General features: G+C 40.2%; 1 protein-coding gene across 1 annotated transcript in view; it reads left to right on the top strand.

Annotated features, from left to right (window-relative positions):
* The window catches only part of fndc3ba (fibronectin type III domain containing 3Ba), a 116,795-nt gene that overhangs the window by 62,955 nt on the left and 25,995 nt on the right, over positions 1–27,845 (top strand). Inside the window, 10 exon segments of the mRNA XM_042500169.1 lie at positions 129–300; positions 1,389–1,519; positions 19,001–19,059; positions 22,608–22,759; positions 22,871–22,930; positions 23,088–23,226; positions 23,689–23,742; positions 24,067–24,191; positions 25,971–26,145; positions 26,740–26,826. Coding sequence (XP_042356103.1) covers positions 129–300; positions 1,389–1,519; positions 19,001–19,059; positions 22,608–22,759; positions 22,871–22,930; positions 23,088–23,226; positions 23,689–23,742; positions 24,067–24,191; positions 25,971–26,145; positions 26,740–26,826 — 1,154 coding nt within the window.

Genomic DNA, 27,845 nt, shown 5'->3' with positions numbered 1-27,845 from the left:
GCCAAAAAAATCATTATCATTATCAATCATTATGTGAAATTCAAAAATTCAATTATTAATCCAATTAAAAATATGCTTTGTGCAGATTTTCTAGTCTGACATAAATTCTTCTCTTTCATCTCCTTCAGAAATCATCCCAGTTTATGGGATGTCTAACTACATAGGCAGAGAGGAGACGTACAGTAAGCCGCAGCCCAAAAAGATAAAGGAACAGAGACAACTAGAGCGACAGAATCGACTCAACTCCCCTCCCTCCACTCTCTATAAGGGCAGCCTGGGGCCAGCACACAACGGATACAGGTGACCATACTGCTTCTGGGGCCCACTAATGTCTTTTCACAAGTTAAATGATGAACTGTTTAGGGCTTTACCGTATGTATTTCCTTTTTTTTTTTTTTTTTTTTTTTTTTTAACATTCGAAGCTTCTATTGAGGCTTTCAAATGAAACTCAGAAAGACTGTCATCAAATCTAATTACTTCATTGACCTGGAAAAAAAAAACCTTGAACAAAATCCTCAGTTTTGATAAAGTGATTTATCAAATTATAGTAGTTAGTCCTTTTTCTATTAAATAAACTTTCTTTAATGAATTCATTTAATTTATGGTGCTATAGAAATCCTCTACTCTACTCTCATTATACAGGTATGCGCCCTCCTCTGTGGCTGCACTGAAAATGTTGTTTTTGAAAAGATACAGCTAACAAATATGGAATAAAGCAGAGTATTTTGTTAGATAAAAACATTATGTATATTAGGGGTGTCAGATGATAAACGTTATATTAAAAATGAAATATTGATATCATGCTATATCATGCTCAGTATTTCTATAGATATGTAATAATGTTATTGTGATTTTTTTGGCCACAATAATCATGTAGTAAAAATCTGATAAAGTGCCAGTCCTACTGTGAGTTTTGGAAATTATTATATTGATCTTTTTTTTTCACTATTTTTTTCATTAGAGCTTTACAGTGCTCTGTAGTTATTGGAAATGCTTGGATCACACAAGTCAGAAACAATAATATGCTGCCACTACTGGAATTGTCTAATTTTTGTCAGCAACTGTGCAGAAATATTGGGTTTAAACAGAATTAATAGACATGGAAAAAACAAAAACAAAATGGAGCATCTCATTGAGTGAAGCTCCAATCTCTTGGGAAACCGTATAACTGTAATTTTAAGTATATTCCAATTTTTGTAAGGGTTTGGCTCTGATCAGACCGTTAAATGTTAAGAATATAGTTAAATAACAACTCAAGCGGTCATTTACTGCAGTCAAAACTATTTTAGGTCACAAATATGGATTTCTAGTGAGAATTCCTGCTTTGCATGATTGTTTTTCTAATGTAACTCACATTAAATTCTATTGTAACTTTATTTGTGATTCAGCAGCAAATCACATGCCCCTTCGCTCGGGTCAGTGGGATCAGGGGGCGGACTCGGCAGTCCAGGAGGGAAGAAGCCAGAAAGACGACTCCGCAGCAGTCCACGAAACAGTGAACCAGAGACACACACACAAGGTAGGACACACATATACACACAAAAGCAGTGAGAGAGACTGGCACACACTGATCACCCACAGCAGCTCACAGTCCACGCACAAGGACAGACACTAAATCCAATATGATAAATCAAAGGATCATAGTGCAATGTGTGTTTCTATTTTTGAATTTAAAATTGCATCTCAAAACTAACAGTATGTAGACAAACACTAATATCTGTGCATTCCTTTAGTCTATATTGCTGCTAGTCAGAAGGAATCAATGAAAGGCCTTTTCATTTTTAAAATATCAGCTCATATCTCTTTGTGGAAGAATAACTTCTATCCTCGCTGACCTCTCTCACTCTGTCTCTGTGTGACTGGCTTTGTCCTCGTCAACCTCTGTGCCCCCATGCATTCAAGCGGGCCAGATAAAACACACCTTTCGTTCCTCTCTTTCTCTGGCTCTTTTTTTTCCTCACAAAAAGTCACCAAAAAAATGAATGGATGTATGCAGCCTCATTGAGGTGAAGGGATCCGGGGGGGTAGGGTTGGAGGGATGGAGGTGGGGAAGGGGGTATGAGAGGTTGTCCGGGTAACCACATAGCTGAACCCGTCCCTGAGCGCTATCGTTTTACCTTCGCTACAATACCGGCCTTGTTGGTGAAGGCTGAGCCACAGGGGGGTGGAGGAGGTGGGTGAGAGAGAGAGGGGAGACGGGAGGGGGGAGGAGGGGGGACGGGGGGGGGGAAGGGGGAGGGGGAATCGCATACCTGCAGGGTCCTGCTCAAGATGAAGGGAACCTTTGAGCTCAGAGACTTGGACGCCACAGCTCAGCCTTATCGCACACGCACATAAAGAAGCGCACATGTGCACAGACATGAGGGCGCACACACACTGTCTTGTGGTACTGTTCCTCTTTAATGACATGTCTTTTGACATGTCAGATGTATGTCTCAGTTATTACAAAGGGCACTGTATCTCATTTCTGCACACACACACATACACACATACATATAACACACAGGATCATCTGCAGAGGTGATGACAGAAAACCATAACGAGACACATAAAATCGTCCACTCCCTCGCAGTAGCTGTCAAACCCTTCTTTAAATTTAGCCTCCTCATAAAACTTTGCATTAGTCCCTCACAGCGTGGTGTCGGATCAGAGGAATATCACATCTGGGTCAGGTGTGGGAACCTGTGTGTTTCCCTAAATCTGTGAGAACAGTGTAAAATTTGAGCATAACTCAAATGATCAAATGTCCTACTAAAGAAAGTTTGCAAAGTTTGCAGCATAACCTATACTATATATATTTTTTTGTGGTGACAGAATTGTCACGTATATAGAATATTATTTGGACTTTGTAGACTACAAAATTGTCTTTGAATTAGGTCTGGGCAATATGTCAATATTATGTTATGAGTCTAGATATTGTTTTAGATTTTGGATGTAATTAAATTGTAATTGTGGTCTTCACCTGGTTTTAAAGACTGCATTACATTATAGTGATGTAAGGTTTTTTTACCAGGCTGTTGTAGATGTTCCATTATTTGCCTTTACCCTTTGAGTCATTATATCCGCATTACTGATAATTATTTATCAGAAATCTCATTGTGTAGATTTTATGTGAAAGCAACCCTACACTATCGTTGCAAAATCTTTATTGAGGTATTGTTCAAAAATATAGAGAAATTTGATTTTTTTCTTATCACCCAGCCCTCAATTAAAAAAAAATACCCACTCTTTGTCACATTACCTTAAGTGGTATATTGCCATGCAGATGCAGTTGGTCACACGTCCCATCCTGCTGGCTGTCTGTTTTACACAGAGGTTAATTCAGTGCTATTACTACCTCTGCAACCGATGTGATAGTTAAGACAACTCTGTACCCCGAATCCACAATTATACACCTTTTATAAAGAACAGTAAGGTGGAATAATGGCACAACATTCCCGCCTTGAACAGGCAGTATAAAAGGGGCTAAAATTTCTGCCTCCACCTTTACACAGTAGAGGTGAGTGGAATTTGGTTTGTATTATTCCTGGCTTCTTGTTAAAAAAAAAAAGTAAAAGTAATTCCTATTAAATGATTCAATGAAGCTGAGACCGTTGATTCACCAATTAGTGTATTTAGCTGACAAGCAACACTGAACTTGAACATAACAAACCAAGCAAAAATAAATGACTAATAATGAAAACAATTTTTAGTTGCAGAAGAAGGTAGATTTATTAGTATTTTTTTAAACATAGTTTAAAAATGAAATTACAATTTGTCCTCTATTGTGCTACATATTTGGGGTTGAAGAATGAGTTGGTAAAAACGTCATCATCGACTATGAAATTTCTTTCAGGTTGCTTGGGCATGTTGCTGCTGGTGGCTCCATACAGTTCCTGCAGTGCATTTTTTGAATTTGAATCGTAGTCTTGTGTCCTGTCGACTCTGAACAAGGTCAGCCTATCCAGTGCAACAGCTTGATCCAGGATGTTAGGGGTTAACCATGTCTCTGTAAAGATGTGTGCAGAGCAGTCTCTGATTGAGCCTCAATCACATCTCATCCATTTTATTCTCCTGCGACCGGACATCAGCCAGAAGGCTTGGTAGAGAAACAGCTCTCGTTCCAAGTCAGGTCAGCCTGGACCTGATGCCGGTTCTCCTCCCCCTTTACGTCCAGCGCTTTCGGTTTTGTTTCTCCCCTCTGGTCTGACTGGTTGCTCAGCATATGCTGTTGGTGGAGATCCTCTTGCGGTCTGCTGCATTCAGTCCAGACCCCACACAAGTTTTCCTGATGCTGATAATGCGTCTCTATCATAGAAAAGTGGTGCTTCAGTAGAAGGGGCCATTAAAACAAAAAAGCATGATTGGCCACCACTAAATGTAAGTAATTTATGTGAATTTTCCCTTTAAAAATATGCCACTGATAATTTTATCATATTATTTCTCATTGCTTATAGCTTAAATGTATTTAAGTTTGCACACACACTCAGAGTGTAGTTCATGTACAAATCTGGACATCTGCATGTGCAAAACACACACATACATAGAAGCCTGTGTTTAACTGCATTGCAGTAAGGGAGACTGCACAGCTTCTTACAATACACACACACACACACTCACACACACACACACCAGGCTGACACAAAGCACATAGCAGAGAATCGTCTTCAATGAGTGCCAAAGCAGGAAAAGGAAGCAAAGTCAACCGCTCAGCTTGTGAGCATCACAGTTTCATGTGGCACACATTGTAGTACTCACACAACAACAACACCCATGACAGACAGGAGCATGTCAACATGTCGTCGGTTGTCTGTTCTGGTCTGCCAGGGTCTCAGTACTGGGCTGGAGATCAGGCTGAGTCAGCTAGATGTACCACACACACACACACACACACACACTCTCCAACACACACATGCACACACACACACACACACACTCCAACACACACATGCACACAACACCTCGTGACTAGGCTTCCTGTAAAACAATCAGAGCATGAGGGTCCAGAGGCTTGGCGGGAGGTAGGGGGGCAAACAGAGAGAGGAGAGGAATGTAGGATTGGAAGGACAGATGAGAGAGGAGGGAGATGGATGGAAGTTTTGCGAAGAGAGACAAAAAATGAACCAGAACTCCGACATCACAGGGAATGGAGAGATGGAAAGATGGAGAGACAGAAAGTTAAAGAGTACAAACATTCCGACAAAGTTGCTGCTTGGCCCGGTGCATCCAAGTATGGTCCAACCCAGAATACCACACACACACACACACACACACACACACACACACACATGAACACAGCCGCCTACGCTTTGCCCTTGATGCCCTTGCTCAGTGTGTGCATGTGTGTGTGGCTGTTGCCCCTGTGCCAGTAAGGCAGCAGGCTGACTTGGCGAGCGCAGTGTCCATTCCCCAGTAAAGCCAGCTCTACAGGCCCTTTTCCTCAGAACTGGGCTGCTTGCTGAGCAGAAACAGATGTGGGCCTCGTCCCCTCTGTTCCTCCATCTTGGCTCTGCATCATCACCACCACAGATCCTGTCTCTCACTTGAAGAAACTGGGATTTCAGCAGAAACAGATGGGCCAGCACCCTCTGCTCCTCCATCTTTGGTTCTACGTCATTGCCAAGTGCTGTGAATTCAGGGGAAACCAGATGTGTGCAGTGACTGCTGTGTCCACCATGTTGGCTCTGTTGAACGTGATATGAGGAAAATAAGGACAACGGTCACAGATATTACTGTGGTCTGCTGTTGTGGTGTGAAAACTGTGGAAACACAGCTATCGATTATGTAAAGAGAAAATGATGTAAAACTGGCTTTCCTTCCCTTTTCCTGAAATGCACTTTGACTCTCTTAGGAATTAATTTTTAGTCAATTGTGCAATTGTCTCAGCAACAAAAATAAGGTAAAATATTTCATGTGTCTTTGAGAATCTAAACCAAGCAAATTTCTAAAGATTTTTCTTTACTGCCAAACATTATGACAGTGTGCCAAGAAGGATGTTTTGAAACAAGGAAAACTGTACTGGAATTTTACTTGTCAGCTCTTGGCATGGTCTTTGCTTCAGACTTGATGAAACTCTTTAAAATACTTTTTCTTCTGGTGTAGTCATCTTAGTGCAGTTTGGTCTTCTTTGCTGGATTTTTGTCAGTTGTAATGTTATAAAGTACAAATAACAGTACTAGTCATCAAAATTTAGCCTGAACAAGAACATTTTCACTGTGGTTGGTGGTTAGAAATAACTCAATCTTTATTTTAGCCCACTTTAAAGGTGTACTATGGTGGTGTCCCATGGCCAAGGAGTTACAAACAAGGCTTCTTAAAATAAAACAAAACAACGCAAAAGAACTAAGAAATGAGGCATATAGTTACAAAAGTAAAAAAAAGCTGCAATTAAAGCAGTATGGTTGATTTTTTTTTTAGGAAGGTCAGAGATCAAGCAGTCAATTGCTGCTCGAGGACCCCTAAAGAGATTCACTACTTGAACTTAAACTTAAATGACTATATATAGCTCTCACACACTGATTAAATATTTATTAAACCTTAAAAAATGTGTTCATTACATTTATTGTATTTTGCCTTTATCATTGAAAATTCAATAAGAAGTTATAAGATCATAAAATCATTAGTCCCTGCTTATTAACCCTTTATAAATGGCAATTAATCAGGAGGTGCTACCAAATAATTAAGTCACTCACTTACCAAAGTTGCAAGTAAAGAGTACAAGGACATCAAAAAGTCCCAAAAAAATATATTTACAAGAAATTGTAGGAAGGCAGATCCATAAATCTATTATACAGAAAACACAAGTAAATGCATTGACTCTTGTATGTAATGTTCTATTTTTTGCTCTTTTTTTACCCCAACAGAGTTTCCTACTAATTAAATTGAAAAAAAAAGAACTCACTGTTTTAGAACAATGGCGGTGATAAAAAGGGGCTTATAAAAGCACAATGTCCCGTAATGTTTTGGTGACGTCATCCTCTAGTGGCCTCTGACCGAATCATGACTCAGCCCTTATATTAACATCAAGCTCCTCTTCCAGCTACTCTTGCTGTAACTGTAGTAACAGGAGTGGAAATGTGCGAACACACTCCCACCCTTCCCTTACTGGACTGTTTTGAGGTGAATCACCATGGCGATAATCTCAGCCCCCCCCCCCCCTCCAAAATCCAACCCCTTCCCACAAACCCAAATACGGCCATGTTTGTAGGGCAAGATGGAGGGTAGTGGGGTGTAAGAGAGAGATGAGAAGAGGGAAAGAAAGAAAGAGATAAGAAACAGGAAAGAAAAGAAATGATGAATAGAAATTGGGGATTGAAAGGGCCAAAAGAGGGGGATGTACAGAAAACAGAGGGAGAACAAGGGATGGCTTTACCAGCAGAGGAATGTCTTTCCCGCTGATATCATGTAACAGGACTAGTGGGATTAGAAGGGGAGGTTGTTCTCGCCAATCACAATGAGTACACCAGACATTTCCCCATCCAGCTGAATGAACCTTGTGATACAAGTGATAAACTCGCCGCACTATCAAACTACAGCACCTGACCACTCTGTATTAACCAGAACTGGGTTACATAATATTTTAAGTCCTTTCAACTGCTTCAGCAGGGTAAAACTGAGTTTGACTCAGACAAATTAAGTAATTGAACAGACAAAGTGCACAAACTTCAGACATCTGGGGCTTACTGCTCAAAAAGAATGTGAGTGGATTTAAAGTTTCTCTGTGTAGTATTTTAAGACCAATACTAGGCAAATTTGATACTTTTTCACATTGTGTGTCACTGGGCTGAGCTTTGTATGATTTTAGGAGGTGCATGTCTTTGCATAGCTAAAGGTTTTGCAGTTTAAGGCAGATGCATGGAGCAGTAAGAGATCCACAGGGGATTCACTTCCTACATCTCAAAGCCAGACTGAAAAGCTTTGATTTGACTTTGATTTAATTTATTTATATCTTGTGATTAACTGCTTGTGCACTGTGGGTGACTGATCAGTGAGGAGCAGGGCAAGTGTCTCTGTTCCAGGGCCAGGCTACCTGCGGCTTTAGACCCGCATGTAGCTCCTGCCTCACTCCTGTAGCCGCAGAGATCACACCAAAGGGCCACAACAAAGTCCCCCTTTTAATTCCACCCCTGCATGTTTATACAGAACCAAGCTATGGCAGCATCAATCTGCTCCAGTGTGTGATTATACACTGCATCAAAATATCCCGCGATCCAAAGAAGAAGAAATAAAATATATGAATCGGCAGCGCTCTCTAAAACAAAGTTATAACATGTCATTTTACTTCTCTGTTATATGGCAGCTGATCTCGTCCTCTGCTCTGAGGGTAAGGAGCTCCCGATTCTCATTGTTTTCACAGTTTGCGGGCATTTACAGACACTGTTTTTCTTCTTTGAATAAGCAGCTATGCTAACTGCTGCTATTTAAATCTCCCACGGTGGGTCGAACACACATCATCAGAGCGTCACACCCATGCCGCCCATGGTCATGTCTTTCTGACTTTACACAGAGCTTGTTTCAGGGATGTTACTTCCTCTGGTCCCAGCTCAGAGGTGAAACCACTCTGTCCCCCCTTTCTGCAATCGGACGTTATATACAGAACAGCAAAGTGGCATAATGGCGTGATATTCCTTCCTTGAACAGGCAGTGTAAATGAGTCTAGAGGCTCCTTGTAGCTTTGATGAAAAACAATTAAAATTCATTAATTTTGTAGGCATTAAGTGATTCTCACATTCTTCAATTCTATAAAAATGTGTAGCCTATTCACCAAATAAAAAACCCCAAACAATTTTAGCATTTAGTAAACTAAATCTACAGCCTAACGCCTTTTCCTCTAAATTATGCCAAACCTCAACAGTGGTGGCTCATGTTGAGTCTAGCAAGGCTAGCTATGGATTCCAAATTCATAAAAAGAAAAGTCTCAAAACAAAAATAGAGTACTTAATAATGTCTGGATGGTATGATTGCTTTCGCTGACGATGCTGCAAAGTTCAAGTACCAAATAATCATAAATAGCCCAGATGCTCAGTTTACCTTGTGGTAAAACATAACAACAAATGCTCTTTTAGACATATTTATAATGTTGATAGGCTAAGTTAGAATTAATAGGCTATTTTATCTTCATTATAAGGCTCAAATATGTTTTGCATTTCCAAACAAGATTTTTTTTTTTTTTGGCTATTAGTGTCTCTTTTGAAGGTTAAGGTTGCTGACTCCTGCACTATGCTCACTTGGTCCTTAATTAACATCATTAGAGGAGTGCACGTTTCAAAACATGCCTTTTTGGAATGCCTTCCTTACCGCTGTTTGCAGCTTTCTCAAAAAACATCAATTGAAACAGCTTCACACTTGCTTTGTGCTTCTTTAAGCGATACATATGAATTGTTGTATTTTGTATGTGCAGGCCTCTTGGGCCAACACTTTCTTTTTTCCATATTACAGCTCAAGATTGGTATTAAATTTAAGTAATATCTGTTTTTGTGGACACAGAGGACAGCTTAGTGTTGATGGGAGGTAAAATGCATAAAATCATATGTGTTTTACATTTTTTCTGCAGTAGTTTTGACATAAACTTGATCAAACTGCATCTCTGTCTGCATCATTCTATCTGTGTTAGCTTTCCTCAGTTTCTCTGCCACTGTCACTCCCTCTCTCTGCCCCTGCTGTCTGTCTGACTGAATTTGTCTTCCCCTCTGTCTGCCAGTCTGCAGTCACTCTCTCAAGACTTTTTGGGCTGAGCAGGGTCGAATGGGGTCAGGGTTCTGAGAAACTCATCCCCCATAATCCCTCACTGCCTGGCCCTGGCTGCTGCTCTGTACGCAGCACGTACACCCTTACATAAACACATGTGAATACGTGCACACACATCCATGCTCTTCTTGGAAAAATGGAGAGAGTTCTTGTGTCGCTTGGCAGTTGAGACGCTCATCTCTCCAGGCTGCAGTGGACAAGGTCTCTCTGTCTCTTTCTGTGTCTACGTTTACATGCACACATGAAACCCGGTCATTGAGAGAAATCAGTTTAAGGCAGGGAATCTGAGAATGCAATTACATGTGTTTATACTGAGATGTATTTATTTTAGTTTCAGGTTAAGTTGGACTTTGGATTTCTTTTTTTTTTTTTTTTTTGGACAAAGAGATGCACTAAAAGTGATGTTTCTTAAACCATAGAAATACTGTCTGTAGTCCTTCTCATACACATGCAAATTGTAGAATCTGTTGGTCAAAAAAAAAATTCTCTTTAAGAAATAAAGCAGTATTAATCAGATTCATCCAATCAGTTGCCTTGAAAAGCTTGGTTTCTCACTTACATGAATAATGCAGACAGTCAGCAATAACCAGGGTTTTTATTTGTATCTCTTCTGCTCTATTTTGGAGTTAGATTTTTTAATTTTAATCTGTATGCCATAATTGACTCGCCTTTCTCCTCCTCGCGCTTCTTCTCCGTTCCTCTGTGCCAGTCTCTCCTTCTTTAATCCCCTTTATAAACGATCAGGGCTCTGGCCATGAGAACCAAACCTTCACCATGACAACCACAATTTCAGGCATGTCCCAACGACTTCTGTGCTGTGTGTGTGTGTGTGTGTGTGTGTGTGTGTGTGTGTGTGTGTGTGTAGCCCAGCTGTTGAACAGATGGAATGCTCACTATGCAGCAGATGATAATAGTGTGGAATCCAAGGTCTGTGCCCCTCTTCTACCTCAGTTTTCCTCTTCACTCTCCTCCCTTCTTTCTCAACTCTGTCCTCACTCCTTCCTCTCTGTCCTCTGCTGTCTGTCCTCCCTCATCTCCACCTAGGGTTGGGTACTGGCACTCCATGCCAACATGGCACCGGTTCCTGTGCGACCAGTCTGCCAGACCAAATTATAACGCAGATTTCAGTGCCTCATATCAGTGCCAGGTTGTGTGAGTAGCGATACAGAGAGAGAGAGAGCTCAAGCCAGAAAGATAGAGTGTGTGAGCATGTGTATATGTGCCGATGATGGCGAGGCAGCAGCAACTGGGGAAAGAGTATGAAGTTAAGTAGCAGTGCATCCTGTGAACAGTTTAGGCTCAGGGAAAAAATGCTACAGCTCCTTAAGGCCAGAGCCAAGCTCCCATGTCTTGCCTGCTGACTAAAGTGAAGGGTGTTAGCACCAAAGTTAGCAAGCAAAGTTAGCTTCCCATGCTCCCTTAAGGTGGACTGTTAAGGTGAACCAGCTGTTCTCATTGTAGTGACATGAGGCGGGTTTCAATTCACCCGTCAATTTTGAAAATACTCCTATTTATCGCTGAAACTGTTTGTACGCTCTCATGAGTTGGTATTTCAGGTGATTTGAAAAAGCCATATTTTGCAAAAATGCAAAGGAAACACTTTTTTTGCTTTTATAAGTCACATGATGCTATGGCTATGCGCTTGTCGGCAGGAACTGGCTCCTTCAAGGCATGATGCATCAGGCTCCACAAGTGGTGTTATTGCATCACATAACTCTTCAGAAGTTGAGCGGATCATCTGGAATTTTTGAAACCACAATTTCTCAGTGAAATCGTGGACTATTGCCTCCCAGAAACCCCTCATACATAGTTAGTGAGGCAATTACAGATCCCAAATCAAAATTTGTTTTGTTGTTAGTAGTCGCATAACTGTTATTTAGTGTTAAATTATTGTAATTGGGTTCAGTTTTATCTATAAGTTGACTTTGTTAATAACGCTTTGTATTTAATCATATTTCTATATTTAGGTATAGTTAAAATTGTTAAGTATACTGTAACAAATTCAAGTTTAAAGTTGCTTTTGCTTGTTGAAACAATGCCATTTTTTAGTGTCATAAACTGTTTTGTGCTTTTTTTCTTAGTATGGCTTTAGGTACCGTTATCGTTTTAGAAGTATCGTTTTTGTGCCAGTATTAGAAAAAACTCAAACAATACCTAACCCTAACCCCCTCTATCTCTCTTCCTCTCCCTCCAGCTGAGCTGAGTGTCCGTTACTTTGCTTTGTTCTCGCTGATTAGAGGCTTCTAAAGATGGGTATCATATCTCACTTTATTCCTTTACGGCGACACACACTCACCCTGTGGCCTAGCATGTGTGTGTGGAGTGGGGGCTGAATGAGCGCCACATTTTTCACATTTTTCTCTCTAGGCCTTAAAGGTCTTTTTCTGTCCCAGTGCAGACAGACCGCGTCTAAGAACCGCAGGCCGTCATGCAGGAGGAATGCAACCTCCTCACTGTCAAATTGGCTCTGTTTTACTGAAGCTCCATTCGCAAGTGACGCCACTATAATAAAGTGTGTAGGTGTGCGACATTAAAGAGTTTTTTGTAAATATGTCCTTGTATGTGAGGGGAGGAATTAGAGAGTGAAGGATGGAATGAAATAAATGGAAACAGAAGCATGTATCGTATGTGAATGTGTGCTCTCATGTAATCCAATGCACGTTTTTTTTCCAACTTTTTTTTTTCTATGGAATAGAGTGGCGGTGTGGGGGATTTTGGTTTTGGATAGTCCAATTTATTTCCTATTTAGACATTTTTAGGTGACTGGTATTTGGAGCACTGGGGATAAATGTGAAAGTCTCCCTGTTGAGTTGTCTGTACAAAAGAAGAGCAACTGTGTTAGAAGAAAAGTGGTTCCTTCATAATAAAAAAATCAAGGTTAACTTTTAAGGGATGTCACCTTCTTAAGGAGACTTTAAGCAGGAAACATCCAAATACAGAGCCTAAAATTGGTTTGTATGTGCTGTTATTGGAGCCCATTGAAAACATTTAGCAATGAATAGTTTGGCATTTGAGGAAATCCACATTTGCTTTTTTTCTGAGCGTTAGATGAGAAGATTAATGATAAATTCATGTTGGAGCAGAGATATACTATAGTGACTCCAGGAAGTTAACGGCTGGCTAGCTGTTTCCAGTCATTATGTTAGGCTAAGCTAATCAGCTGCTTACTGTAGCTGTATAGTTGTTGTATACACATAGTGCTAAATTCTCTAGTGACGTGACAGAAAACCATGGAAATTTACAGTGGGAAAAAATACTTCTTTTCACTTCACTTTTATATTTATTTTTAATTAATTATAATGAATTTTTTTTTATTGTTTCTTGTTCAAATTGTTATTATTATCATTTTAATTAATTAATTAATTAATTAATCAATTAATTAATATTTATTATTCATTTTAGTTATTTATTTATGTATGTATGCTTATGGGGACACTAAATAAAACAAAACTAAATAGCTCTATTACAGTGCCCTCCCCAAAAAAGCAGTGAAGGCAGTGACTAGTACTTTAACTACTACGTACTCTGAGATCAGTGGTGCGCATCTGCTCCGTGCCTGCTGATGATGTCACAAAAGTTTGTGTAATCCTTGTCTCACATCCTCCTAAACCCTCTCCTCCCTTTCTCCTTTCATCCCTCCCTTTCTCCTCCTCTCTGTTGATCCCTGGCTCGCTCTCCGTCTCTCAATTTCCTTGTGTTTTTCTACCTAATCTCTTACCCAGACTCCTCTTGCCTGTCCCTCTCTCTCTCTGCAGTCTGTCCTTCAGTGTCTCTCTTTCTTCCTCTAAATCCCCCTCTCGCCTTGTTTTGGCACGGCCTGCCAACCCCCCCCCACCTCAATTCCTCATTCCTCTTCTTTTCCTGCCGTCCGTTGCGCTCCCTCGCTTCGTCTGGCTGTCCTCAGTAATCAAACACAGGCGGTCAGACGCAGACAGGATGTGAGGTCAGACGAGGAGAGGAAGTAAGCGTGCGTGGGCAGCACATAAACAGTAGAGAGAGGAGGTGAGGGACAGTGAGGACAGAGGAGAGGAGAGTGTGTGTGTGTGTGTGTGTGTGTGTGTGTGTGTGTGTGTGTGTGTGTGTGTGTGTGTGTGTGTGTGTGTGTGTGTGTGTGTGTGTGTGTAGTTACACTGGGAAGAGATTCAGTTTCTGTTTTAGCCGTCAGCATCAACTCTTTGTGGTTGTTCTCTATATTAAACACTTAAGCAGCTGGACTCAGCAACCACAGCGAGTCATAACACTCAGTGGTGAGGTAAAGCAGTAGTGTTTTTCAAACTTTATTACTGTTCTCCTGAAATATTAAATAAATCTCTTTCTTCTGTCACAAAGTTTGTGGGCTAGCCAACTTTTTTTTTCACAGAGCTGAATTATTAGTCCGTCACTTTCAGTGTGGAATTGTTTGGGCTGTAAGAAGCTACGTAATGCACTCATTAAATCCAGGGTTATTCAAGTTAATACTTTATCCTCAACATGCTCATTCAGCCCTAAAGAAACAGTCAGCTACAGGATAACAAAAAATATAAATGCAAAATAGAAAAAACAGATTTTAAAGGGATGTTTGACATTTTGGAAATGCAATTATCTGTGCCTATTTTTCTACTAGTGTTTGATTCTGAGACCCTAAAAACACTTATTTATACAGAAATTAAAGGAGGATTTCAAATCTTAACTCAAAGTGCAGCTTTGTGTGGAGATTTCTGACTAGAGCTTTTTTTATATATAGATTTGGATGATAAATCAGATTATTATTATTATTATTATTATTATTATTATTATTATTATTATTATTATTTTATGTCTCAACTCTGCCTCACTGCCAGTCTTCAGTTTGTTTGTTAGTTTGTGTTAAGTTTTATTCAACTGTGTAAAGTGTCCTTGGGTAATAGCCCAATCAAAATAAAAATGCCTCATGAAACCACCTTAATCACAAGAGTGGTTCAATCCGACCTGAACTGAAGGGTTGAGCGGGTGGTGTGTGATGATCCGTTCAGTATTAAAATATTAGCGCCTAATAACCATGTAAACGCTTAATCTGACTGTTTCTCTCTAGTTGGAATAAATGTATAGTTTCTGCGGATATTTGCCCCATTTATGGGTAACATTAAGTGACGTAAGGGGTGCGTGTGCCACACAAATGCTGCAAAAGCTGTTTCTGTGCCCCCCCGTCTGCTGATTTTGACAGAGAATTATACAGTTTTTGAAAATTTAGCGCTCGGCTTGTGCTACATTCTGATGTGTGCGCTTTTTGATTTTGAAACAGCAGCCATATGTAACGTTGTTGCTGCAGGCTGAATTATGGAGTACCTGGACGTAACAGTTGTCCATCGCTACCAGAACCACAGTCTGCATAGGAGATGTTTAGGAAACATTGCTAAATTGTAGCATCTACTGCATAATATCTCCATATGAGGTGTTTAAGGAACATCTGTCATTTATAACTGCAGAAAACAACCTGAATCACACTACATTAGTACTAAATTGTACCATTGTACCCGCTTCACAGTGGGTGGACTGTCTAATCTGACAGACGCATGGCAGAAGAAGTTTTTTACGCAAATCAAAAAAGTTAAATTCTGATTAAATGCTTTAGGGCATGTAAACGCACATATTATTGGATCACTTTACTTTGCATAAGCAGTTAAGCTGGAGTCTCTATCAGAATAACCATCAAAATAGTGTCTGTGTAACCATAGCTACAGACCTAAATGTATTCACGTCAGTTTCCAATAAATTAATTAAAAAAAAGTTTAAAAAAAAAACCCAAAACAAAACATTGTCTTAGCAGAAATGTGTGTAACCCCTAAACCCCGCGATCATACAAAAGATAGGTGTTACATAATTCTGTCTTTTTCGAAGCTCAGAGATGTAACATATTAGGCTGAATTCATCCTCAGAAGCACTCGCCTCTGTGTCTAAGAAAACAGTGAAGTTGCAGAATGTGAATTTTAGTATTGTATGATGAATGCAGAAGACAAAATTAATTTCTCCAGTTCTCAATAAAACGGTGAACTCCCGGAGAAGCTATTCATCAGCCAGACATATTGTTTGATTATTAACATCTGTTGTTTGCTGAACGTGACAGCTGAAAAAATGCTGTAATGGAATTCCACGTCTTCTTGCCTCGGCCGTGTTACCTGCTGCAGACAAGCAGCTACAGGACTGAAGCCTTAAACAGGCAATATTCTCCTTTTTCACCCAGCTGTGATGAATGGGTGGAATAAGCTGGCTCAGCCTGTTAGCTGACGGAGCTGTTCATGTCTGGAGCTGTCGGTCTGACTGGGCCTTTATTCCATAAAAGAGAAAAGTTCAGTTTTGTCCAAATGGATGAAAGGGGACGAGGGTGCGGATGAAAGAAAAGAGCGTTAATGAGCCAAAGTGTCGAGCAGTGATGCAGAATGTGTACTTCACCTGTTGAACTCTACCCACACTGCCAGCCCCAACACACACACACACACACACACACACACAAGTGCACACACACACACACACAGTGCACACACACACACACACACACACACACACACACACACACACACACCAATGCACACGCACACACAGTAGCTAACCCCCCCTCCTCCTATCACCCATCACCAATCTCCTGTAACCTGATACTCGGACCGGGACACACACACACTCACTGTCTCTCTCTTGCACTTGCTTTTTTATTCTGTCCAACACACACACACACACACACACACACACTGAGGTCAAGTTGAGGTTGTGCTTCCATGACATCACTGTTGCCATGACTCATAAGTGTACCCCCAGGCACAGTAAGGCCCTCTCCCCCACAGAAACTGTCAGAGGGACTTAGCCCACACACACACACACACACACACACACACACACACACACACACACACACACACACACACACACACACATGCACACACGCATTTGCACAAACACACAGAATCTCTCATTCATCACTTACTCCAAGCATATGGTGATCTCCAAAACACAAGCTGTATCACACACAGGTATACTGTGTGAGTGTGTGTGTGTGTGTGTGTGTGTGTGTGTGTGTGTGTGTGTGTATATGGGGGCACGTGTGGGCACAGAAGTGTAAATTCTGTTTTGCTTTTGTTTCTGTGTACGAGTGCATTCGTTTGTTGATGCCTACTTAATGCGGTCCTGTGCCACTGTAAACACACTCATCAAACTAACTTGGTTTCATACAGATCTGCAGGTCACACACACACACGCACACACACACACATACACATCCTGTGTGATTTACAGTGGTCAGACTCAGATGGAGAAAGCAGGCCTCTTCTGTTCGGAAAAACCTCAACTGCGGGGATCACACAGGGGGGAAAGGCTTCCATTACCCACACGTGTACACACACACACACACACACACACACACGCAGACATGCACACTCACACTGACTTGCACTGACCCTCCTAAAAACCCAAATCTCCAATAAATCACATTCAGACACATAGTATCACTGGACCAGACCTGTGCATGAGTGTGTGTGTGTGCATATGTTTATGCTACACGTGTGTGTGTGTGTGTGTGTGTGTGTGTGTGTGTGTGTGTGTGTGTGTGTGTGTGTGTGTGTGTGTGTGTGTGTGTGTGTGTGTGTGTGTGTGTGTGTGTGTGTGCAAGGAATTATCCACCAAATACGATAATCTGAGAGGCCGTTGTGAGCTTTAGGGCTTCATCTGTCCTTTTTTTAAAATTATCCTTTTATGTTTTGATTTTTTGTTATTTTTCAAATGATTAGAAAAATACTTAACTCTACAAAAAAGTGAAATGCCTCTTACAGCCTCTCTAAGCACAATGTGATGTGTTTCAATTGCTTATTTTCTTTTACCAATAAACCAGTATCCAGAGAAATGTACAATGGTTTTAAATAGAGAACCAGTACAGGAACAGTAAATGTTTGACATTTTTGCTTGATAAGTGACTAATTGATTGAATTAAACAGCACCTTTCATACAAGAAATGCAGCCAAACATGCTTTACATCAAAGAAATAACATGCAACAAGTGCTTCACATGAAAAGACATACATGACATAAAGACTTAATAAAACCTGCTTGTAAAAAAAAGATCAGAAGAGAATGCATATAAAGCACATAGACGGATAAACACGTCTTCACATAGATAAAACCCACTTGATAATACTAGTAAAAGTAAGATTTTAAAAAAGCTAAAAATAGAAAATGCATAAAATTAAGGAAAACACATGTTAAAGAGGTGCAGCAGTGCATAATTGACAGAACAGAAATTTTGTTATCCTGTTGATTTTGGATTCAGCAGCAACACGGTCATTACATACATATGGCATTGTATTCAGTATAATGTCATGCATAATAAGCTGTACTGCAGGGCTATAACAACACAGCTGATGTCAGACGATGATGTGGATGATTATTCACAGGTGTCGGTACAATTCAGCTGATTGAAAATGATACATAATAATGATTAGTATAATGATTTCTATGAACTAATGCCTCCAAAGATAATCAACAGTTTCTATGTAGAGAACAGAATAGTCACTGTGGAACATGAGTCATATTTCTTTTTCTTTTTTTTTTTCTTTTTTTGGTGATCCCCATTTTATTTGCTCGAGGTCAGGAATTCGTGACTAATGCTTTTCTGTGGAACGCTGGATAATTTAGTGTTTTTTTTCCAAGGGCTGTGTTCATCATGGTTTGATGGAGTGAAATAGGCGGTTGCTGAAGAAAACAAGTGTTGCATCACACACCATTAGACAACACACTTTTTTTTTTAAAGAATTTAGGTCTGTCTTTACTCTATTTTGGGCTGTTTTTCCTTTTTTCACAGATGACTGAGTTACTATTTGGAGATAACAGGCGATATCAAGGATGATTAGGGAGTCATTTTAGCCAACTTTTTGACCTTAAAATTTCCTAAACTAGAGGCAAACCTTGGCTGACCTCAGGCAATAATGAGCCATAGATTCCCAGATATCACAATTACATGGCTTATGGGAATTGGAAATCCTTTCTGTCAATCAGCAGCCCCTGTTTTCAGCAGCACTGCCAAAATTGCTAATGTGCATCTGTTTTGAAACTTGAAATCGCAGATTTATTTTGTTTTAATTCAAATAATAAAATAAAGTCAGGAATCAAATTCAGAAATGCATAATTATGTGCACAGATTGCAATTATGACCCGGCATGCAGCACAGATGTTCCCATGATCAGTGCCAGTCTCTCTTTGTTGAATATTACAATAAAACCACCCCTTGTTGTTTATTTTTGATAATGACTGTATTTTCTCCGTCTCTTTCTCCTCAGATCATGATTCAGAGGGGAAGCGCGTTCAAGACATGCTGTCTACAATCGACAAACCACAGGTTGGTATGCACACCTCCTCCCACAGCTGCACACACACACACAAACCCGACACCATTTTCATCAATCACCTCTTGTCTGATGCAGTCATAGCTGGCATGAGAGTTGATGCATTTTCCATATTTTCACTCTGTCCCTGTGATTTACATAAAAATCAGATGCTCTCACTGAAAATAACCACTGTAGCGACTTGTGTCTCACATTTTGAAGTCATTTTAGGGCAGTAATAAGTCACAAAGATCACTTCAGCGCTGCTCACCGTGGCCACATGAGGGCAGCATCTGCTCATCCATGCCTCTCACCACCGCTATGCCTTTATCAGCTAAAAAACACTATTACAGCTTTTTTTCTTTCCCAAGGGGAATGTGAATGAATGAGCTGGAGCTGGAGAGACGTGCTTTTGTAGAGAGGAATTGCTCACTCCCGGTTAAAGCAGTTTGGTCAGCAGGCTGTGCAATTGGACCATTTGATATCTGTGAGTTTATAACAGGGGATTGAAATACACAGAGGGGATGGAGTGATGAGAGAGAGAGCGAGAGAGAGAGAGAGAGAGAGAGAGAGAGAGATGTTTGAGCCCTGCAGGAGATTAGAAGTTGATGCACAGTAGAGATTTATTCCCTCTCATAACCTCAAATCACCTGTACACTGGAAGAGGACAATTAAGAGATCACTTTGTGTCATTGATTGCTATTTCGTGTCATAAACTGCAATTCACGTAATGCATTTATATAGGAGGCAGTAATTTGGTGTAGATTTATGCTGTATAGGGAAAGATCTTAAGTTTTACAATGTGCCTGGGGATGGATTCAGCTGTGCACTAAACAGAGGCAGTAGCAGGTGTTGCAGAACTTATTCGAGAAAGGTTTTCATTTAAAAAATGCTCAAAATATTGTTCCTCTGGTTGTATTGTTGACTTTCATAGCAGGTAGGTGTGACCACTTGAGCAGAATTGAAATATAAGATGCAGAGGAGAGATGAAAGAGAAGGAGGGAAAAGGAGTATTTTGCTTGTGAGTTCTCCCTGTACTTGTTAACTCTCAGTGCTCAGAGAAAGATGTAGCAAACCAATTTTCACCTCAAAAGCCTGAGATGAAGAATTTTAAAAATGGAGAAAGTTCCAGATGAATTGAACTAAAGGTGTTTTAATATTGAGGTTTTAGTGAAAAAAAAATGCATGTGTTTAGAACGCACTGAGAACGAAACTGGATAAATGAGATTTGGATTATACTGCAGGAGTTGTGTGAGAGTTTGTAAATAGATCACTGTCAAACAGGGCCTCCCTTTACTTCAATGCATCAAGAATTTTATCCATTTCTGGATTCTTCATTCACTGTGGAGGCGCATAGGAAAAACAAACTTTACTTTACTAATTCAGCACAATGCACAGGTGAATACTAGATATACAAATGATCATTTTGTGGGTTTAAGTATTTATTTAAAGTCAAAAGGTGTTTCCTAAGCACATCCTTTACAGATTGTTGCTAAGGAAGAGGGCATAAAATAACAAGTATACTGTGAGATGTACTCAGGACTCTGCTATGAGAATTAAACACTGGTCACCATGGACACTGATAGATTATGTACTGTTTACTTGTAGTCTATAAAATCCCCAAAACAATCACCATATGCCATAAAGCAGATTCTTGCTCTCGAGAAATTCTTTTTCAGTCGATTCATGGGTATTTTCGTTACAAGACATCAAATAAATGTCAGCAGGTGTTACACACCAGCTCAAAGGGAGAAACATAGATGAGTCAACCAAGTGTACTTAATTAAATGAAGTTTATTGCAAATGAAAATAAAAGAAAAGAACAAAGAAGACATGTGGGGGTGGGCGCAATAATGCTGCCAGGCTGCCGAGGAGTAGAGACAGAGAGTGGGAGTGACCTGGTAGGGCATTTATGATCATGATGAGGGAGGTTCTTATAACAGCGCCACAGAAAACAAGAATCAATACATATCAGTACACAACACAAGGGATAACATGACAGTCCTTTTTCATTTTGGTGTACTACACATTCTGCACTATGAAGTATATCGTCTGGCTCACAGGATGTAGGCTGTCAGTACAAAGCCTGCCATTAACTGCCTATATCAGATGGTAACCCTTTTTTAAAATCCCCGTCAATACGTGAAACTAGTCTCGCATAGCCAGACCTACCTCCACTATTCGTTTTAGTGCTATGCATTAAACAACAATAACAATTTCTGAGCCAGTTAGCAAGTTAACATTCACATGAAAAGGCCTTTTAATGTGTAATGTGGTGTTTTCTTCTATTGGGATTTAGCCATTTTAATGCCAGCGCTCACCTCTCCACCATAGACAGTCATTGCTCCCCACAAAAACAGCTTCCCCTCTGACACTATTTTTGCAAGGATTCTGTTGCTGCATCCTGGGCTTAGTGCAAGATGACTGTGATTGATTTAAAGAAATACAAACAACCTAGAGCATTTTTCCCCATAGTGCAAATTTATGATGGTTTCAGCAAAACCCTTCTCTAGAAACTATAAAAAGCAGTGTGAAAAAGTGTTGTGAGTTTAAGTGCGTGACAAAAGCAATGCAAAGTCCCTTTGACATTCACCACTAAACCTCACTTTTCTGTCACGTTACTGACATTAAATGGTTTGTTAAATTGGATTTAGGGCTATTATAAAACAGTGTGAAAATGCATTCTTTGTCTTTGACATAGTAGAGCATGCACAACAATGTTTGAGTTAGAAGTTTGTAACCTAAAAATTGTTCTGAACTGATGGAAGAGTGGAAATGTGTCTTTTCAGCTGAAAATCTTTGCATTGTCAAACAGAACATGTGCTCTGCCTTACTTTTATCTGTCTACATCATTGTGATTGGATTAAATTAGTGTATGTGCATAAATGCAGTCATTGTATGAGAGATATTTATTTAGTCATTATAGAAGGCGAGGACTAAGTGAAAGACCTATAAATGTATCCACAGTGCACATATGAGCAAAGTGATAAACAGAATAAGTGTAGAAAGTGAATAAATTGCCATCAAGGACAAAGGCGTTTTCAGGCATGTAAACACAGCGATGTGATCTCATAAAACCATAATCATCGTGATCAAAACTCTCAATTAAATGACATGTGTGTCTCTCCCCCTCTTCCTGTCTGTCTTCCTCATCGACTGTCTAGGCATGGTTGTGGTTTCCAGTGCCCTCAAGGCACATTCATCGCCTATTCAGTGGATGTAGAGTCTGGGATAGCTGCAGACTGCGTTAAATCACGCTAAATTGGCTCACCCACCATGTGCTGCAACTAAAAGTCCCATAAACATGCAGGCGCTTGCAGGCGAGCAGACAGGCACACAAACACACGAACACTCACGCTTCTTTTTCGTGTTTGTTCATTTTAATTCTGTTGTTGGTGTTCCTGGCAACAATGGATGTGCATGAGCCGGGAAGGAAAAGCAAGAATTGCTTTACACACACATGCAGAGCCAAATACATATATGAGCAGACATGGATGCACAGTCAAAATTAATGCAAAACATTCACCTTGATAGAACAATATTGTGTCTTTGTGTCTTACAGGTGTCCAACGTGCAGGCACGGTCTGCACGGCTGACCTGGGCCCCCCCGGCAGGGCTGGTGAACAGGCATAGTAACGGGATGCCTGTGTCCTGCTCCTACGAGGTCTCTCTCTCAGATAAGGGAAGAGACGGAAAGTATCGCCTCATATACAGGTAGGAAGCACAATCCAAGATAAAAGAATACAGCATCTGCTATATACTGTATACACCTCAATAAACATCCAAAGTACTCATGTGCGACTTCTATGCTTTTTTTTGATTCAGCGGCGAAGAATTGGAGTATCATCTGAAAGACCTAAGGCCAGCGACAGACTACCACGTACGGTAAGGACTCATTGTTTTTGGATGTGGTGTTTTGTTCTTCTTTCATATCCATGTCTTTGGCAGTTTTTTTTTCTAAATGTTGGATTTGTGGGGTTTTCCCTATATTTGAATTCTTTTTCCAACCATGAACAACTAATGTCTTGTGTGTTTGCTTTAGGGTGTCTGCAATGTACAACTCGGTTCGAGGCTCGTGTTCAGAGGCTGGCTCATTCACTACACACTGCAGCGTCCCCGACGTCCCGTTAAGCCCGAAACTCTCTCACCGCACCAAGAGCACCCTTACCCTACAGTGGAAGGTAAAGGCTCAAACAGACACTCTTTTTTTATCTCAGAGATTTACAGTAACACATTTCACCCCCATAAACATCACAGTGAGTTATAATGTGTCTTTTAATGGCACATTTGCAATTACATCAGTGCTACCAAATTAATTTGCACAGTGAAACACTTCACCTGGTTTTATCTCCCAGTTTGACTTTATCAGCCCTATAGCACTTAATAGAGAGACATTCTTGCATTACTGCACACTGCCATCAGGGTGCATCCCTCTGCCCTCCCTGACCTTTTTCCGCACAAGTAATTTAGATCCACTTGCAGTCTCTGATAAAGCGTTACATCAGTCACCCAGACAGGATATGAGGCCAATCATAAAAACACGGCAGGTATTTTGTCTGTCTCAGTGTCAGATTCTTTTATCCCTGGCTAATCTCTACGTCTCTCTCTCTCTTTCTTTCCGTCCATCTCTCTGTCATCCCCAGCCCCCGGGCGACAACGGATCCAAAATCACAAACTACCTGCTCGAGTGGGATGAGGTGAGACTGTCTTTTGCTCTTGATGTCCGTCATCTGTCATGCCTTCCCCTTATTTCAAAGAAGCACTCATAGCTGTCACACAGACGTCACTAAACGGATGTTAACATTCAGCTCCTGAGACGAATAAGAGTGTCCATTATGCCTTTCCAATTCATGTCGGTCCCTTTCTTTCTCCTTTTTCCTTACGTACTTTTTTAATCTGTCATACTTTTTCTTCTTTATCTGTTTTGTTCTTTTCTTTAATCCCTTATTGTAATTAAACATATCCTCTTTTTCTCATCTTAACTTATTCTATTTCCCATCTATCTCTCCTCTCCTCTGCAGGGAAAGAAGAACAGTGTTTTCAGAGAATGTTACTTTGGGAGCCAGAGACACTGTAAGCTGACACGACTGTTCCCCGCCTGTGGCTACACGTTCAGAGTGGCTGCGCACAATGACATTGGCACAAGGTACAGCTGCAGCTATGTATTACTGAATACATAAAAGCATATGCTATGCACACATACTCGAGAAAAAATGTATTCATGCACATATGATCCTGAATAGCGCAGGAGGCAGATGAAGGCTCTTTCTCAACTTTTAAATAAATTACCAACTTATTTGAGAATCATGTCATTGGTTTAAGCAATAAAAAATTAAAAAACAAGTACAAAAATGGGCAAAACAACTGCAAAAGGACATAAATCAACTAAAAGCCAAAAAAGACACAATTACCACAATAGGATATAAAATGACTAAAACAGACACAAAAAACTGCAGAGACCCAAAATGACAACAAAGAGATACAAAATGATCAAAAAGACACAAAAATGACTATAGATATAGACTATAGATATAGAACTATAGACACAAAGCAACCATAACGAAACACAAAGAGACAACAAAGACACATAAAATGATCAAAAAAGACACAAAATTACCTTAACAAGACATGAAACAAGTACAGACACAGAACAACTACAAGGAGACACAAAATGACAATGAAAAGACATAAAATGATCAAAAACGACATCAAATTACTTACTTAAAAATTACTGACTGAGACTCGAAACAACTACAGAGTAACACAAGACAACAATATTGAGAAAATAAATAACCACACACATAATTACCACAAAGGTCTGCACAACAACAAAAAATCTGGAAAAAACAACACAAAATCTGTGTCTTGCTACTATGTAGAAGAGGTATTGAATCCTTTTACATATCTGTGCCCACAGGCCTGTTGTCCCATAATCCAGCCATGCTTGTTACTTGTTTATATCCTGTAGGAGTTATTAAGATCTGTGATAGATTTTCACATGAGGATATAGCAGTTTGCCCTTAATATGATGCAACCATTGCAAGTGTCCAACCATTTTTTCAGTAGCCTTGAACCATAATTTCATCAGTGTCATTTTCATGATAAAATCTGAATAAACCCCCCCCGTAATGAAGGACAAACAAACGTGCACCAATCCACCTGCGTCTATTTTTCCACATGTGACACGAGCCCTCCTCCTCTTTCTCATTTTCTCTCCATTTCCCCTCTCCTCTCGCTTCCCCTTTATCATTATGGCTGCAAGCGTCTCGCCTGCAGTCGTTAGGGTGACAGAAGGAGGGACGAGGTGATGGAGGGGAGCGAGAGCAAGGGCGAGGGAGGAGTTATTAGCTCTCTGGCTGAACCCAAAGCGGCCTTAATGCATCTTTCAGCTTGATTCCCCTTTGAAGCCATGGAGGCACATGCTCGGCACACACTGGCTTTTGATTACTAGCTATTTTTCTTACCCGAAGAGAAAAAAAAAGACCTCTCCGACCTCTCGTACCCCTGCTGCTGGTCATACATTCAAATTCTCTCTCCTGCAAATTAGCCTCCCCCGCTCCTCTGTCTTTTCTGTCTAGCTTCTGACATGTATATATCCTATTTTTCCCTTGACGCGGCTCTTGTTTAACCTTTCTCTTATATTATCTCCACTGGCTGCTCACCTTCAACCCTATATGTACCCCTGCACTCCCTTCAAATGAGCAATGATGTCCTTTTTCGTATTCACATTTTCTACTCTTTCACCTTTTCAAAAATGCTCCTCTCTCCGTCTCTGCCGAATGTGTAATTCACAATGCACAGCCTCCCTTCCTTCTCTAACTGCAGCCTTTTTTCCTCAAAAGTAATGACCCAAGAAGTTAATAATTTGCTTGAGCATTTTAAATAACGCAAAAATGTGAATGAAATGGAAATGTGTTTTGTGCAGTGGCTTCAGCACAGAGGTGGTGTTTTACACCATGGGCACCCTGCCCGCTCTGCCTCTGGCGCCGCGGCTGGTCAGGGCGGGAGTATCTTGGGTGACCCTGGAGTGGGGGCGTCCAGAAGGCAGTCCGAGCGAGGAGCAGCTCAAATACACACTCGAAATCCAGGAGGACAACAGCGTGAGTACCACACACACGTTAACACCTGTATTAATGAAAAATTTATAAAGTTTATGTTGCTGGCAGATGTTCTTTTTCATTACTTTTTATTTTTCCCGTGTAGATTTGAACCTGGCATAATACCATTATAAACGTGAAACTTATATTTGGTTTTGTGAAACTTTGTGTTTTATTTTTTATTTGATTGAGCTCTGTGCTGTCTGTCATCCCATAAGAAGAACAAGAGAATAAACAATCTTCACCAGGAAGTTTTTTACTGAACTTTAAAAAACAGATTATAAGAAAATGAAAAACTGCCTGTGTAATGCATTGTAAAATAGTCCGGGAAAATGTACAGCAGATGCACAGAGCAATAATTCATATAAAACACAAGCATACACACAGAAACACACATGATCGAGCACGTATTAAAGAAGGGAATTGCAGCAAGTGCTCCCACTCACTCCTTCAACCCCTCACACTTATAGAATGCAAAAGTCAGCATTTATTGCGTCCATATGCTCAAAACTGTACGCCTAAAGAAATATACACTGACAGGAACACACACACACACACACACACAGACTACTGACAGTATATCTGTATTATCCACAGGGAACAGACTTTCATCCAAAGTACACTGGAGAAAACTTGACCTGTACTGTACAAGGCCTGAAGAGGAGTACACAATATAAATTCAGGGTAGGTGAAAAAGTCATTTGGATGCTGGTGTGTGTCCTTTTTTTGGGGAGGGGGCATTTTTGCTGTTATTGGAGAGATGACAGTGTAAAGGGAGATTAGAAAAGGAGGGGGAGAGACATGCAATCAAGGTTCAGTAGCTGAAATTGAACCAGGGATGTTGGGGTCATTTTGCAGTCATTGTTACTTGTGTGTTTGCCTCTACACGAGTGTTGCCTCTGTGTGTGCATGAGGACTCACCAAAGGATCTTAGCACAGAAAATAATAAGAATGGAACTTTGTGTTGCTCTTCTTTTTCCTATCATTTTTAAATTTTCTTCCACTTTTGCGTCATCAACAAAAATAGTTAAACATTTTTGAAAATACACTTATTTTTAAAAGTTAATTGATAGACCTATACCACTCTCATGCCTAAATATGAAGGTGAGGACTCCAGGAAATCAGTGAAGAGAGCTACGCTAGCTCTCAGTTTCATATTAAACTTACAGACACAAGAGTACTATTAATTTTCTGTTCTAGGTAACTCTCGTGGAGGCACATGTTTCTTTGGTGTGTACATATGACAGAATCATTGAAACTGACAAAAATTATCCTTGTGTTCCAAAGGGGCCTAGTCTAGCCTTATGCTGAGTTTTGAGCATGTGTCTCTTATTATACAACAACTATTCATAGGGATGAACCTTTCAAATGCCGTTTGAATCATAAAAATCAATACAGTCACTGTGGAGATAATGTTATATCAAGAAAACTGTCTGTTTAGGCTATGCGCTGCAGATGAGTGATTTTAACATATTGAGCCAGGAAAATGTACAATAAATAGTTGGTGGAAGGAAAAATCATTGTTGAAGACATTAACCTTTTTGACCTCAAAGGATCAGTGTTTAAGATTTAGGGAGACTTAGAGGCATCCAGCGTTAAAGATTGCAGTTTGGAAGCATCTGAAACTTCTCCCGATTAGAATTCCTTCAGTGTTCATAGTTCAGGAGATTTTACCAGGAGACAAATTATCCACAGAGGTCTCT

Source organism: Plectropomus leopardus, chromosome 14 (assembly GCF_008729295.1).
Source record: "Plectropomus leopardus isolate mb chromosome 14, YSFRI_Pleo_2.0, whole genome shotgun sequence".
NCBI lineage: Eukaryota > Metazoa > Chordata > Actinopteri > Perciformes > Serranidae > Plectropomus > Plectropomus leopardus.
The sequence above is the reverse complement of the archived record's forward strand: the minus strand, read 5'-3'. Positions and strand labels throughout refer to the sequence as shown.